The sequence below is a fragment of the Ailuropoda melanoleuca genome, chromosome 19 (assembly GCF_002007445.2).
Source record: "Ailuropoda melanoleuca isolate Jingjing chromosome 19, ASM200744v2, whole genome shotgun sequence".
In the NCBI taxonomy this organism is placed as follows: domain Eukaryota; kingdom Metazoa; phylum Chordata; class Mammalia; order Carnivora; family Ursidae; genus Ailuropoda; species Ailuropoda melanoleuca.
In genome coordinates, this window is record NC_048236.1 from 27484632 (window position 1) to 27498509 (window position 13878).

The window sequence follows — 13878 nt, forward strand, 5'->3', positions numbered from 1 at the left end:
AGAAATGTGTTTTTACTTTTTTCTAATTAGATTTTGAATTTTTCAGAATACACTTTCACTGATCAAATCATTGTTTACATACTTATCTGATGTAGTGATTTTGACTTGAGTTTTTTTCTACTACCTGAGTAAGTGATCAATTACTCTCATTTAATAAGACACCAATAAAAAGCCATTGGCTAATGCCAGACTTTATATATAAAAATTATTTGTAAAAGATCAGCATATAAATTTGTGGGGGAAAAGGTACTATATTTCAAAACACTAGAAAAGTCCAAATTACCCATCTCTTCCTTTCTTTGGTCTTCATTTCACCATATGCAATGGGAACATGCAAGAGAGAAGGAATTTTTATGAAATTCATTAAGATATTTACTGCATCATTTCAAATACAAGAGAGAGAGAAAGAGAGAGTGAGAGGAAGAGAGAGAGAGATTTCTTTTTTTTTTTTTAAGATTGCAATTGTATTACTGAGTATTTACCCCAAAGATACAGACATAGTGAAGAGAAGGGCGATATGCACCCCAATGTTCATAGCAGCATTGTCCACAATAGCTATTGTGGAAGGAGCTGAAATGTCCTTCAACAGATGACTGGATTAAGAAGATGTGGTCCATATATACAATGGAATATTACTCAGCCATCAAAAAGAACGATTTCTCAACATTTGCTGCAACATGGACGGGACTGGAGGAGATAATGCTAAGTGAAATAAGTCAAGCAGAGAAAGACAATTATCATATGGTTTCACTCATTTATGGAACACAAGAAGTAGGAAGATCAGTAGGAGAAGAAAGGGAAGAAGAAAGGGGGGTAAACAGAAGGGGGAATGAAGTATGAGAGACTATGGACTCTGAGAAACAAACTGAGGGCTTCAGAGGGGAGGGGGATGGGGGATTGGGATAGGCCGGTGGTGGGTATTAAGGAGGGCACGTATTGCATGGTGCACTGGGTGTTATACGCAAGTAATGAATCATGGAACTTTACATCAAAAACTAGGGATGTACTGTATGGTGACTAACATAACATAATAAAAATATTATTAAAAAAAGATTTTATTTATTTATTTCACAGAGAGAGAGAGAGCGCCAGTGAAAGAGGGAACACAAGCAGGGGGAGTGGGAGAGGAAGAAGCAGGCTCCCAGCGGAGGAGCCTGATGTGGGGCTCGATCCCAGGACCCTGAGATCACGCCCTGAGCTGAAGGCAGATGCTTAATGACTGAGCCACCCAGGTGCCCCAGAGAGACAGATTTCTTTCCTTGTCTCCCATGTTTGCCCAGAGCTTTGAGGGAAATACATAAACTGCCATCAGAATATGGATGGGGATTTTGAGAGCCATATGAATCTCAGGAAATAAACAGAATTATATGATGTTTCTGAATAGGATTCAATCTTAGTTCAAAGATTGTATATAGTTTTTATTTTTATTTTTTACTTAAATTCAATTAGCCAACATATAGTACATCATTTGTCTCAGATGTAATGTTCAACATGTACTTTTGGTTCTCTTTGTAAACTCTTTGATTTCTTCATATTTTTCCCAAAGAGGTGGCAAATATACATTTGCATCTTACATTTTGGGTGGTGCTGGTGCCAGGAAGTTTTTAAAGAAAGTATTTTATAAATGAATTTTTCACCCTCTGAGTAGCATTAAATGATTAATTTAATTCTGCAGGTAATTTATCTGAGATTGGACACTGGAACTGGTGTTTTGTTGACTGATTATTTTTCAGATTGCCTTAATCAGTAAGCCTTGAGGGAATGGTACAATTCATCATGGAACAGGTTGCAAGAAAAATAAACACCTGTTTACTGAGTGGGTGGTCCGCACCAGGCAGTTTATATGCATCCTCATTTAATCTTCTCAACAACACAATCCCCATTTTACAGAAAAAGGAACACACACACACAGAGGAAGTTGTTAGCTGAAAGGTGGCAGAGCCAGGATTCAAACCCTGCCCTGCTTGACTTCAAGCCTGGGCCCATTTGCCTTGCCACTCCCTGCTTAAGCCTCAAAAGAGGCCATTTGGTCATCAAACTGACAAATATTTTGGACTTCTCTGGGCATATATATGAATTTAGTTTAGAATCTATATTCGGGTTTCTCATTTTACATTTCAGATGATCTTTGTTGACAAAGACATTCTATACATGTGATGGGAATTGTGCCGCTGTTTTTTCTGCCTGGAGTATGAATTCTTTTAACTTTTATCCCTTGATAAAATATGACTGAAATAGACGTCGCTGCTACTTTGCTTCTGTAGAAGCCGGGGAGAATCTATGACTCCTCACCGGGGCTGCTCTGTGGGAGGGACTTCTGTACCAACTAGACACTCATTTAGGGCCTGCCTCTTGCTTCTTTCAGCAGTGACTTATAGTTTGGTGAGAGCCAGGGCTCCGTGAGCCAACACCCTGGTCCTGCTCATTAAAAAAAATATTGCAATGAAATATAATTGTCATGAAACAAACCGCACATGTTGAAGGTGTACAATTTGGTAAGTTTGACACTATACACCTGTGCAACCATTACCACAATCAAATTAATTCCTCCCAAAGTTTTACTCATGCCCCTTTGAAACCCTTCCCTCCCATCCTTTCTGTCTGACTCTCCCCAAGCAGCTACTGATCTGTTTTCTGTCATTACAGATTAGTTTGTGTGTTCTTGAGTTACATATAAGTGGAATCATAATACATTCCTTTTCCTCTGGCTTCTTTCACTCAACATAGGTATTCTGAGATGAACCCATATTGCTGTATATTCTAATAGTTCCTTCCTCTGCTGAGTAGTAGTCTATGGTAACAATACTCCACAATTTGTGTTATCTATTGCTCTGTTGATGGACATTTGGGTTGTTTCCAGTCCTCAGCTATTCCAAATAAAGCTGCTATGGACATTTATGAACTAGTCTTTGAAAGAGTATACCCTCCAATTAGATTAAATGATTGTTAATAGTTTCCCATATTTGCTATAAGAAATAAAGCAGTATTTAAAGTGGATCTTTTTCTGTTCGCCCTTACAGTTGCGTTGATAAATATCTGTCCTCACAACTTCCCAGGTGTGTTGGGAGAATCAAATGAGGTCACTAATAAAAAACGTACTTATTAAACTGTAGATCAGGTTTTATCCAAATGAGCTGACATAAAGACAGTATCAGGAGATTCATAGGGTTTTAGGGGATCCGGCTCCATGGGAAAGCAATTTCCTTCATACTAAATTTACTTTACAATATTCTGAGCATTGCTAATTATGATTAAAACCTTGCCACACTCATAAACATATTGTTTATAGTATTCCGGGTCAAAATGTTTTCTGGGAGACTAAATATTCATTCCATAATGGAAATAGTTGGGAATATATGGTCAAATTTACTTTATAAGCATCTCTGGCAGAAATAAGAGTAAAGTTTTACAGAGATAAACACATGGGAAAGATGCAGCTTCAGTGGATACACCTTTTTTACCTTGTGAAATTTCATCATCCTAACATTTTCATTTTCATCTGAAATAGATTTTTTTTTTATTATTAGTTTTTCATTCATTTGAAGGGAGGGCATAATGAGCAATTTGAAAACATTCACCAAGAGGACTGTTCGTATCATTTCCTTCAGCTTTAAATGAAACATCTGCTCTTTAGCTGCCGTGGCTTGTCCAGAAGACCTTGCCATCTATGCAGAATATTCTACTATCACCTTTTATTTCTCTCTAATCCATCTGGTTTCACATGGGATATCGTGGAGCAGCATCTTGAAATAAAGAAAAATGAGTCTGCTGTGGTACATATTAAGGGTTTAATCTTCTATAACTTTCACTTTTCAATACTTTCTTCCTCTGGAGTCATACAAATCAGAGGGGCCTGATAGCTTTGAAAGGAAAAAACCGGTGGAGCTCGCCCAGAAGCTATTCTTTGTGAGTGCGGAAACTTGCTCTGGGCACTTTCTAGCTTTAAGACAACAGAGAGTGGAGGGGCCAGGGGGTACTCTGGGGGAGGCCTTCTCTACCCACTTTACAAATCCCCCCTTGGGGAAGGGAATCTCGATCTGACACGCCAGGGCTGCATATACCCTGTGGCACATTTAAAAAAAATATCATATTATGACCCTACCTGTAGATGTTTTGAATGAGAACTTAGAAAGAGGATGCAAAACTTCTTACCAAAAATCATGAACCCACCCAGATTCCAGCGCTGAGATGTTAATGGATGTAGGCCTGTTTGTGGGGAAGCCATGGGAATATAATCCTGCTTTAGCATGACACTATTCTTTAATTTCATTTCCTTTATTTAAAATTGTTAATTTAATAATTTTCGCATGGTAATGCATTACTACAGTTCAGACGTCAAAATGATAATAAAAGGTATATTTTGGGAAGTGTTGCTTCCACCTCTGTCTCTTTCTACCCCATTCCTGCAACTTCCTTATCTCCCAGGTACTACTTTTTATTAGTTTCACCTGATTCCCTAGGGTCAGCCTGATTTGTTTCAATAATGATGATATTTAGCATTCAACAGGGAACCAGGCAATCAGACACTAAGGTAACTAATTGCTACTTCTTTTGACCTGTCTCTAGGGAGGTGTTCTCCTAAGAGGTTCGTTAATAACATTACCGAGGACAGCAGATGAGCTCTCTGCAGAGAGCAGTGCTTCTGACTCCAGAGGGAGGAAGGAATACAGCTCCTGTGTTACCCCTTAAAAAAATCACCTAGAGTCATGTTCTAATTAGACAATTCCTTTCTCTGAAATGCATTCAGTTTTCAGGATTTGACAGAGCTAAACAACTGGGGGGAAAGGAACCTTATAATCCTCATGACACTGCTTTTAAAAGAGGACAGAGAGAAAGTAATTTAAAAATTGAGAAGAGTCTGATTCTCTTACTTACCTAAATCCTAGCACATGGATTTCTTTGAATCCTGGAAGTTTCTTAAATACCTTTTGCATCTGCAGCAAGAAAGAAATTTATGAAACACTCCTTGGCTCTACTGGGTCAGATCTTACCTAACTGAAAAAGTCTAAACACTTTTGATGAGTTCTGGGAAAAACATGAAAATGGAAAATTGAAGCAACTATTGAGGCCAAATTTTTTGTTCTTAGTTATTTCTGAAACCCACAGGAAAGTGTTTTGATATTTACTTAAAAGCTGCAATTGGGGGTGCCTCGATGGGTCAGTTGTTTAAACATCTGACTCTTGATTTTGGTTCAGGTCATGATCTCAGTGGAGCCTGCTTAAGATTCTCTCTCTCCCTTTGCTCCTCCCCACCCTGCACTCTCTCTCTCTCTCTTTAAAAAAAAAAAAAAAGCTGCAATTGGGTAATTCTGATCTGCCTTAATGGTTACTTTAAATAGAATATGAAATAACTTTAAGGTGGTACTTGGAAGAAACTTTTTTGGCTACAGTATTTTTATTTACTTATTTATTAAAGATTTTATCCATTTATTTAACAGAGAGAGAGACAGCCAGCGAGAAAGGGAACACAAGCAGGGGGAGTGGGAGAGGAAGAATCAGGCTCCCAGCGGAGCAGGGAGCCCGATGTTGGGGCTCGATCCCAGGACTCTGGGATCATGCCCTGAGCTGAACGCAGATGCTTAACGACTGAGCCACCTAGGCACCCCACAGTATTTTTATTTATACACACAGAATGACTATTACATTTTCTGAGTTGAATGAGATGATTTGGAAAATATAATATTAAAGAGATTACTAAAATCAAAATGGCTGCCGTAACTAAATAAAATGGCACAAGCAGACTGTAATAGTTTAGATTCACATGTAGATTTATGTGGATTTTACAATAAATTTTCTTGATTAGTTTGACCTTGCTAATGAGGCATATTATCAGAATATTTTACAATTGCTATACTCAATGACTCCTGACCCACTACAATCTGGCTTCTGCCTCTGGATTTGCCCAGGAGGGAGGGTTTTCTCCAGGCTGTTGCCTCATGGCTCTCTCCAAATCCAGTGGCATTTTCCATTCCTCTTCCATGGTGTGCCTGCTTTTTTTTCTGGTTCTTCTTCTATCTCAAGGACCACTTTCTCAGTCTTCTTTACTCCATCTTATTCTTGTCTGCGCTCTCTACTTTAAATATAAAGACTCTGGAAGTTTGCATTCTCGGCCTTCATCTCACTCTCCCATTAATTCAGTAAGGTTGACTGTAGGTACCTGCTAGGCTCTGGGGACACACTGCCACATTGATGGGCACTGCCCCACCCAGCTTACTCCTGTGCAGGCTGGGAGGCGAGGCCAAGAGGAGGGATAGATTAGTAGTGAAGCTTGGAAGGGAAAGCAGGGTGAAAGTGAGGCTGAACAGGTAAGCAGGGACTTGGCATGGTCCCCTCCTCCTCAGGGGATCTCATTTTCTCCCATGGCTTCAGTGATCACCTGAGACATAGCTTTGAGTTCTAAACATGAATATCCCAACTAATTAATGTGTCCAAATGAGAGTCATTCTCTTCTTTCCAAGTCTGCCTTTCATCCTGGGCTCTCTATCCTAGCCAGGTTCATAAACAATTTTTGTGCATCCTCCATGCCAGAAAACCCAGCAACACTAACACCTTCCTTCACATCCAGTCACCAACTCTTGGTGGTTTGAATATCATATACATTTTGTTTCCACCATGTTCTTACTCCCATGGCAGGTGTACCCTCCCCATCTCCCCTCCTTTTTGCAGAAATGGTTTTCTGGGTGTGTGTGTGGAAAGGAGGGAGAAATTTTGGGGAGGGATATGTTGGGGCAGGAGGAAAGGAGGAGATGTCTCCTTGACTACCTTTTTATTTCCAAAGTAATCATTCCATATCTGTTGTTCTTCACTAAAAATTCCTTGATGGGCTGCATTGAAGAAGGTCCAATTCTTTAGAATGGCGTTTAAGACCCTCTACATTCTACTCCCCCCATTCCCCAAGTACTTTTTCATTTGTTCTTCCTGCCATCATTACCTCCTTGGCCAATATTGTATCCTCTAGTCTCACTAAACTACGGCCTATCTCTCCTCAAATACAACATGTACTTCCTCCAGACGTCTATGACTTTTTTCCCCGTTAACCCAAGATGCAACTTCTACCTTCTGCTTATTGACTGCCCACGCCATCTTTCAAAACCAACTCAAATGCATTCTCTATTTTTTTTAAAGATTGTATTTATTTATTTGAGAGAGAGAGAGAAAAAGAGAGTGGTGGGGGGGAGAGAATGAGAAAGAGAGGCGGGGAAGAGAGTGAGCAGAGAGCATGGGGGGGGGAGAAGCAGGCTCCCTGCTGAGCAGGAAGCCTGATGTGGGGCTCAATCCCAGGACCCTGAGATCAGAACTTGGGCCAAAGGCAGATGCTTAACCGACTGAGCCACCCAGGTGTCCCAAACACATTCTCTATTAAAAAGCATCTGTATAGCCCTGAAGTCAGGCTGAATTACTTCTTCTCCCTACTACTCCAGAACTTACTACAGTATGTCCCATAAAACAGTCTATGAGCTGCATGATGTCTCCCTCACTGAGATTACACTCCTCGGGCTCAGGGACCATGTCTTATTTATTCATCTTCACCTCCCTCTCTCCCAGTACCTAGCAGATCATCATCCACATAGTAGGGACTCAGCAAATTTTGTTTAATTGACTTGAGCGCCTTTCTTCATTCTCTAAACTCATCTACGTGCCACTGCATTGTCACTGTATCTCAAATTACTCCTGACTCTACATTATCTATGCCAAGGACTAGGGCAGTGATGCAGAGATAATCCCCAAATCACTTACACTGGGCTTTGAAATGCATCACGGATTTCTTTTTCCAGCAGACTGCTTTACCTCCTAAATAATATTTTCTTGCACCAATGTTAAAAATAGTTTTCATCCCTGGAGTATACAGTAACCGCAGTGATGAAGGTAGGCCAGCTTTTGGGTGATGAGGTAGCTGTGTAGGCTTGAGTTTAAATATTGGTTCTGCTACTTTCTAGCTGTAAGGCCTTGAGTTTATTGCTTAGTCTCTCTGAATCTGATCTCCTTAGCCAAAAAGGGATAATAATACCTAAATTGTGAGGTTCCTGTAAGGAATAACTAATAAGTGCCTGACACACAATGGGCAAAGAGTTGATAATAGTATATTATTGATTTACTTAGTCTCTATCTCCCCTCCTGGATTACTAGCTCTTTGATAGCCCAATTTTCTTTTACTTCCTCAGTGGCCACATGCCATGGAGCCTGACAAGAGCAGACAGAGCAAGCCTTCAGTCAGTTGTTTTTGAAGAACTCAACGAGGGGAAGAACAGCGTGAGGGTCTGCATAGGGGTAGGGGAAGGGAGCCTGAGTAATAAGGTTCTGTGCCTCCACTACCACCCCCACCACAGGCCTAACAGGGGAGAACCAGGAGTTTAGGTTATGTGGATCCGATCTTTATTATGGGGGCAGGTAGGAAGGAACTGTGTACGTGCTTCAGGTCTGTTCTGGCCTCCTGTGACAAATAGATCTGGGGCCACAGGGCATTTGTTATGCCATTCCAGTAACAACAACGGGGACTGAATGCTTTAGTGTGAGCAGCGGTTTCTGGAGCAGAAGATTCAGACACTGACTTGTTTCTCTTTCTTGTCCGGGATATCCGAGATGCTGTTATACAGATGAAAACAATCAATCAAGCACTCCAGAGAAGCCCACAGCTGCAGCAGGGAACATCTCCAGGGAGAGCCGTCCTCCCCTCCAGGAGTGCTCCATGGTACTGGCTCCGATGGAGGGGAATTTTGCCTGTTGTCCATGTCCCCTTTGTGAACCTGCCTGTGATTGATTAAGAGTCAGCTCTGCTTAGGAGGGTGCAGAAGGCATCTTAGGGAGGAGATGGCAAAGGCCTTCAGTTAAATCTGCTAAATAATCTTCTGGGGACCTTCCAATCATGGAGTGCTAACCACTAAATTGCTAATTAAGTGCCCAGTTAACCTTATTAATATTACTAACTGCACAGGGGCCTCCCCGATTCTGCTGGAATGTATGTTAACGGGGCTATAAAAAGGCAACCGTGTTGCGTTCTCGTGAATGTTTGCACAGGAGAAAGCATTCAGACAACAACTAAGCATTCCTTTCGACATTTGTATTAAATTGCTCATTAGGTTTATTGTGGAAATTAAATTACTGCAAAGCACTGTCCATTAATTCCTGATTAGGCCTGAATGGCTGTGCTAATGCCAGTATGGGCTGTGGTGGAGCTGGGTAGTTATGTGCTGGCAGGCCGCGAGTAGTCTGGATTGTTCAGGAGCCTGGAAAAGGGAACAGATGCTCTAAGCAGAGGGGCTCCATTTCAGAGAAGCCAGCGACCATGCAGAGGAACCAGCAGGACTGATGTGATGGGACTCTGGAACAAGACCGAGCAAGACGTAGCCTTTTGGCTAATAAGGTTTTCAGAGTCTAGAATGGACATGTTTATTTGATGCTGGTACAAAAACCTCGGCCTCACAGAGATTTATTTGGGAAGAATAGGAAGTATAGCATAATGGTTCAGAACAGGGTTCTGGTGCCAGGCTGCTTGGGTTTGAATCCTGGCCAACTATCCAATTTTGAAGATACTCTGACTATACTAAGAACTTTCTGAAAATAATATTTCAAAGAACAAATAGGAAGTTAACAGACTATTCTTTAATTCATTCTATCTAATAATCCGTGTCTAAGTACTTCTCTGGTTCATAAACACCCATGCTGACGCTTTCTCTTTGAAGTTTGTAGAAATGATTCTTTATATTTTATTGACTGAATGGTGATGCAGGGAGTGGTTGCAGGTTTAAAATTTTTGCTTATTCATCTTCTCTCCAGTTGAGAGGAGGTAAGCCTTGAATTCTCCACATATGAGAAGTAGGGCCTGTGCGTTCCCTGGCCATGCTGTGTGAGATACTTGGGCTATCCATAAATGTAGTTCATGGTTATGTTATCTTATGAATGCATCTATTTTCAGCTGTATTTCTACAATTACTGAATATTTAACCGCATCCCAAGCTCTGCATTAGGAGATAAGTCTTCAGAAATAAACTGTTCCCACCCTCAAGGGGAGGCCCAGAGCCGAAGGCAGTGAGGGTGTTGGGTGAAGAGGGAGAAATGGAGACAACAAAGGCCATAGATGTGTAAACAATCTCAAGACAGGGTGATAACTGTTGTGACAGTAGTGGGCACTGTGTGTTAGCTCGGAGGGGAGGTACTAACCCAGGACGGGTGGAGAGAACTTTCCTTGATGAAATTTGTAAAATGAAACACAGGGAAACAACACTGCAGATGGAGGAGGCAGCATATGGAAAGGCTAAAGGTGAGAAGATTTGCAAGCAGTTTCCATTTCCTGTAAAGTAGTGTGTAAAGGAGGGGGATGGGAAGGAGCTAGTGTTAAGGTGAAGCTGGAAAGGAAGGCAGGACTCTTATCACGGTGTATAGATGCCACAGTCAGCACAGTGGTTTGGATTCATCCTGAGGTAAATGAAGAGGTGGGCAGAGGTGATGACTGTCAGAGATGGAAGAGACATCTTGGGGCAGCTCCTAAGTTGACTGGATGGCATGGACAACATGATTGCCCTTCACGGTCACCCATGAAAAATGTCATGGCTTTAAGTTGCATCAAATCGCAAAAGTGGAAATATTATGTAAGACACATATGGATTAAAAATTCATATTTCGATCCGGCATGTTCCCTAGTTGGTGCTATAGAATATGTGCTTAGTGACTTCAGTTAAAGGAGATTTAAAAACCTACTATTTAAAGAAAACCTAAATGTAAGTAACTTTCACGATAGAAAAGCTGGAATAGAAAAACTTTTCTAGAGATCCACTTGCCCTAACATTCTGGGACCTGTTGCAGTTTTTTCTTTCTTTCTAATGGCTAAAAATGAATGTCTAGTTACAAGAAGTTGAAGCCGTTAGCTCAAAGGGGTTAAGTCCTGTTGGCTCTCAGATTCTGATTGTTGACTTGGCTGTGGTTGTGTGGGGTGGGTTCACGTACCTGGAGTTGAGACTTCGCTGCCAGCTCCTGATAATATGGGGACTGGGAGTCCATGAGTTCTGCCTTGAACTTCTGGTTTGCCAGCGTGATGCTCAGCTCCACCTTCTGCTCCAGTGGGCCCTCGGGTACCTTAGTGGATTCTGCTTTTCTTCCCTAAATTAAAAAATAAAAGTCTTCTATTAACATAAACCACAAGCATATGGCAATATTAAATAATATATATTGACATTGTCTCAAGAAGTGTTTCAGGTGTACAATACAGTGATTTAACACTGCCATACATCACCCGTGCTCATCATGACAAGTGCACTCCCTAATCCCCATCACCTGTTTCACCCATCCCTCAACCCTCCTCCTCTCTGGTTTCCAGCAGTTTCTTCTCTATAGTTAAGAGTCTGTTTCTTGGTTTCTCTCTCTTTTTCCCTTTGCTCCTTTGTTTTGTTTCTTAAATTCCACGTATGAGTGAAATCATATGGTATTTGTCTTTCTCTGACTTATTTTGCTTAGTATAATACTCTCTAGCTCCATCCACATCCTTGCAAATGGCAAGATTTTATTCTTTTTTATGGTTGAGGAATATTCCATTGCATATATATATATACCACATCTTCTTTATCCATTCATTAGTTGATAGATATTTGGGCTGTTTCTATAATTTGGCTATTGTAAATAATGCTGCTATAAACATAGGGGTGCATGTATCCATTTGAGTTAGTGTTTTTGTATTATTTGGATAAATACCCAATAGTGCAATTAGTGGATAATACGGTAGTTCTATTTTTAACTTTTTGAGGAAACTCCATATTGTTCTCCAGAGTGTCTCCACCAATTTGCATTCCCACCAATAGTTCAAGAGGGTTCCTTTTTCTCCACATCCTTGCCAACACCTATTATTTCTTGCGTTGTTGATTTCAGCCATACTGACAGGTGTGAGGTGATATCTCATTGTGGTTTTGATTTGCATTTCCATGATGACGAGTGATGTTTCTCTTGGCCATCTGTGTGTCTTCTTTGGAAAAATGTCTGTTCATGTCTTCCGCCTTTTTAAAAATTGGATTATCTGTTTTTTGGGTGTTGAGTATTGTAAGTTCTTTATATATTCTGGATACTAACCTTTTATCAGATATGCCATTTACAAATATCTTCTCCCATTCCGTAGGCTATCTTTTAGTTTTATTGATTGTTTTCCTCGCTGTGTAGAAGCTTTTTAGTTTGATGTAGTCCCAATAGTTTATTTTTGCTTTTATTTTCCTTACCTCAGGAGACATATCTAGAAATAAGTTGCAACGGCTGATGTCAAAGAGGTTACTGCCTATATTCCCTTCTAGGATTTTTATGGTTTCCTGTCTCACATTTAGGTCTTCAATACATTTTGAATTTATTTTTGTGTCTGGTATGCTAAAGTGGTCTAATTTCTTTCTTTTTCATGTTGCTGTCCAGTTTTCCCAACATTATTTGTTGAAGAGACTGTCCTTTTCCCACTGGATATTCTTTCCTGCTTTGTCGAAGATTAGTTGACCATATAGGTGTGGGTTTATTTCTGGGTTTTCAATTCTGTTCCATTGAGCTATATGTCTATTTTCTGTGCCAGTACCATACTGTTTTGATTACTACAGCTTTGTAATATAACTTGAAGTCCAGGATTATGATGCCTCCCGCTTTGCTCTTCTTTTTCAAGATAGCTTTGGCTATTTGGGGTCTTCTGTGGTTCCATACAAATTTTAAGATTCTTTGTTCTAGCTCTGTGAAAAATGCTATTGGTATTTTGATAGGGATTACATTAAACGTATAGCTTGCTTTGGGTAGTATAGACATTTTAACAATTTTCATTCTTCCAATCTATGAGCAAGGAATGCCTTTCCATGTCTTTGTGTCATCTTCAGTTTCTTTCATCAGTGTTTTATAGTTTTCAGAGTGCAGGTTTTTCCCCTCTTTGGTTAGGTTTATTCCTAGCTATCTTTTTTTTTTTTTTGATATAATTGTAAATGGAATTTTTGCTCCTTGAACAATTATAGTCTGTCATTTCTCCCTGCATTGACTACCAGATAGCTTGTTCACTATTGATGAGATAACACATCACTTGTGCTGATCTCCTGACTGAAGATCCTCCTCATTGCTCCCCGTGCTCACCTCCAGCACTAAAACACAGGGACACAGACATACACACACACACACACACACACACTTTTTTTTACTTCTTACTAATATTTTATGATTCACGTAAAATAATATTTCCTCTGATCATTTAGGGCAGAAATCTTTGCCTCCTCTAATCTCCTGAAGCAGTGAATAATATTTGAATTTCTCATTTAATACCTATGCCATATTCACCTAGAGTCTTTTTATATGCTAATCTTGTCACCCCACATATAATCTCTTGAATCCAGTATGATTCTCACACTTCATTAAATCTCCCAAAGTTAAAAATAAAGTGGCCACTTTTGCACAAAATTCTCTGTGAATATACATGACTGGGGGTCACATCCTTTGCAACCTGTTCTGGTCTATCATTTTGTTCCATTCTATACATCTGCCATCTTCAAGTACAGCATTTAGATTATTTTGTTGTACTTAGGCAGGAACTGTGTCTTATTCGTCTTAGGATCTTTGGCACATACCCCAATTATCTGGCACATCAGAGGATTTTAGTAAAACATTGGTGAATGAAAGAGTAAGTGATAGATGCAGGTGGTAAAAAGGATAAGAGGAGGATGTGGTGAATATGCAATGAAATGTTCAGGGGATATTTGCTGCAGAAGGGGGGTTCTATATTGGATTTTGAAGAATATGGGACACAAGTAATGTGAGAAAAGAGAAGGCAAACAAGAGTTGACTTTGAAATTTTAGAGTGAATACATTTAATCGCAATAATTTTTTCCAACAGCCCTTTTCACTCTTCATGGTATGGTATTTTTGAGAAAAAGAGAACATGTTAAT

At 40.1% G+C, this 13878-nt stretch overlaps 1 protein-coding gene across 1 annotated transcript in view; it reads right to left on the reverse strand.

Moving 5' to 3' along the window:
- IMPG1 (interphotoreceptor matrix proteoglycan 1) overlaps positions 1-13878 on the reverse strand; it is a 126208-nt gene that overhangs the window by 72575 nt on the left and 39755 nt on the right. The window contains exons 7-9 of the mRNA XM_002923921.4: positions 10942-11094; positions 4876-4934; positions 284-304 (exon numbers count right to left, since the gene is read on the reverse strand). Coding sequence (XP_002923967.2) covers positions 284-304; positions 4876-4934; positions 10942-11094 — 233 coding nt within the window. The remainder of the gene's footprint in view (positions 1-283; positions 305-4875; positions 4935-10941; positions 11095-13878) is intronic.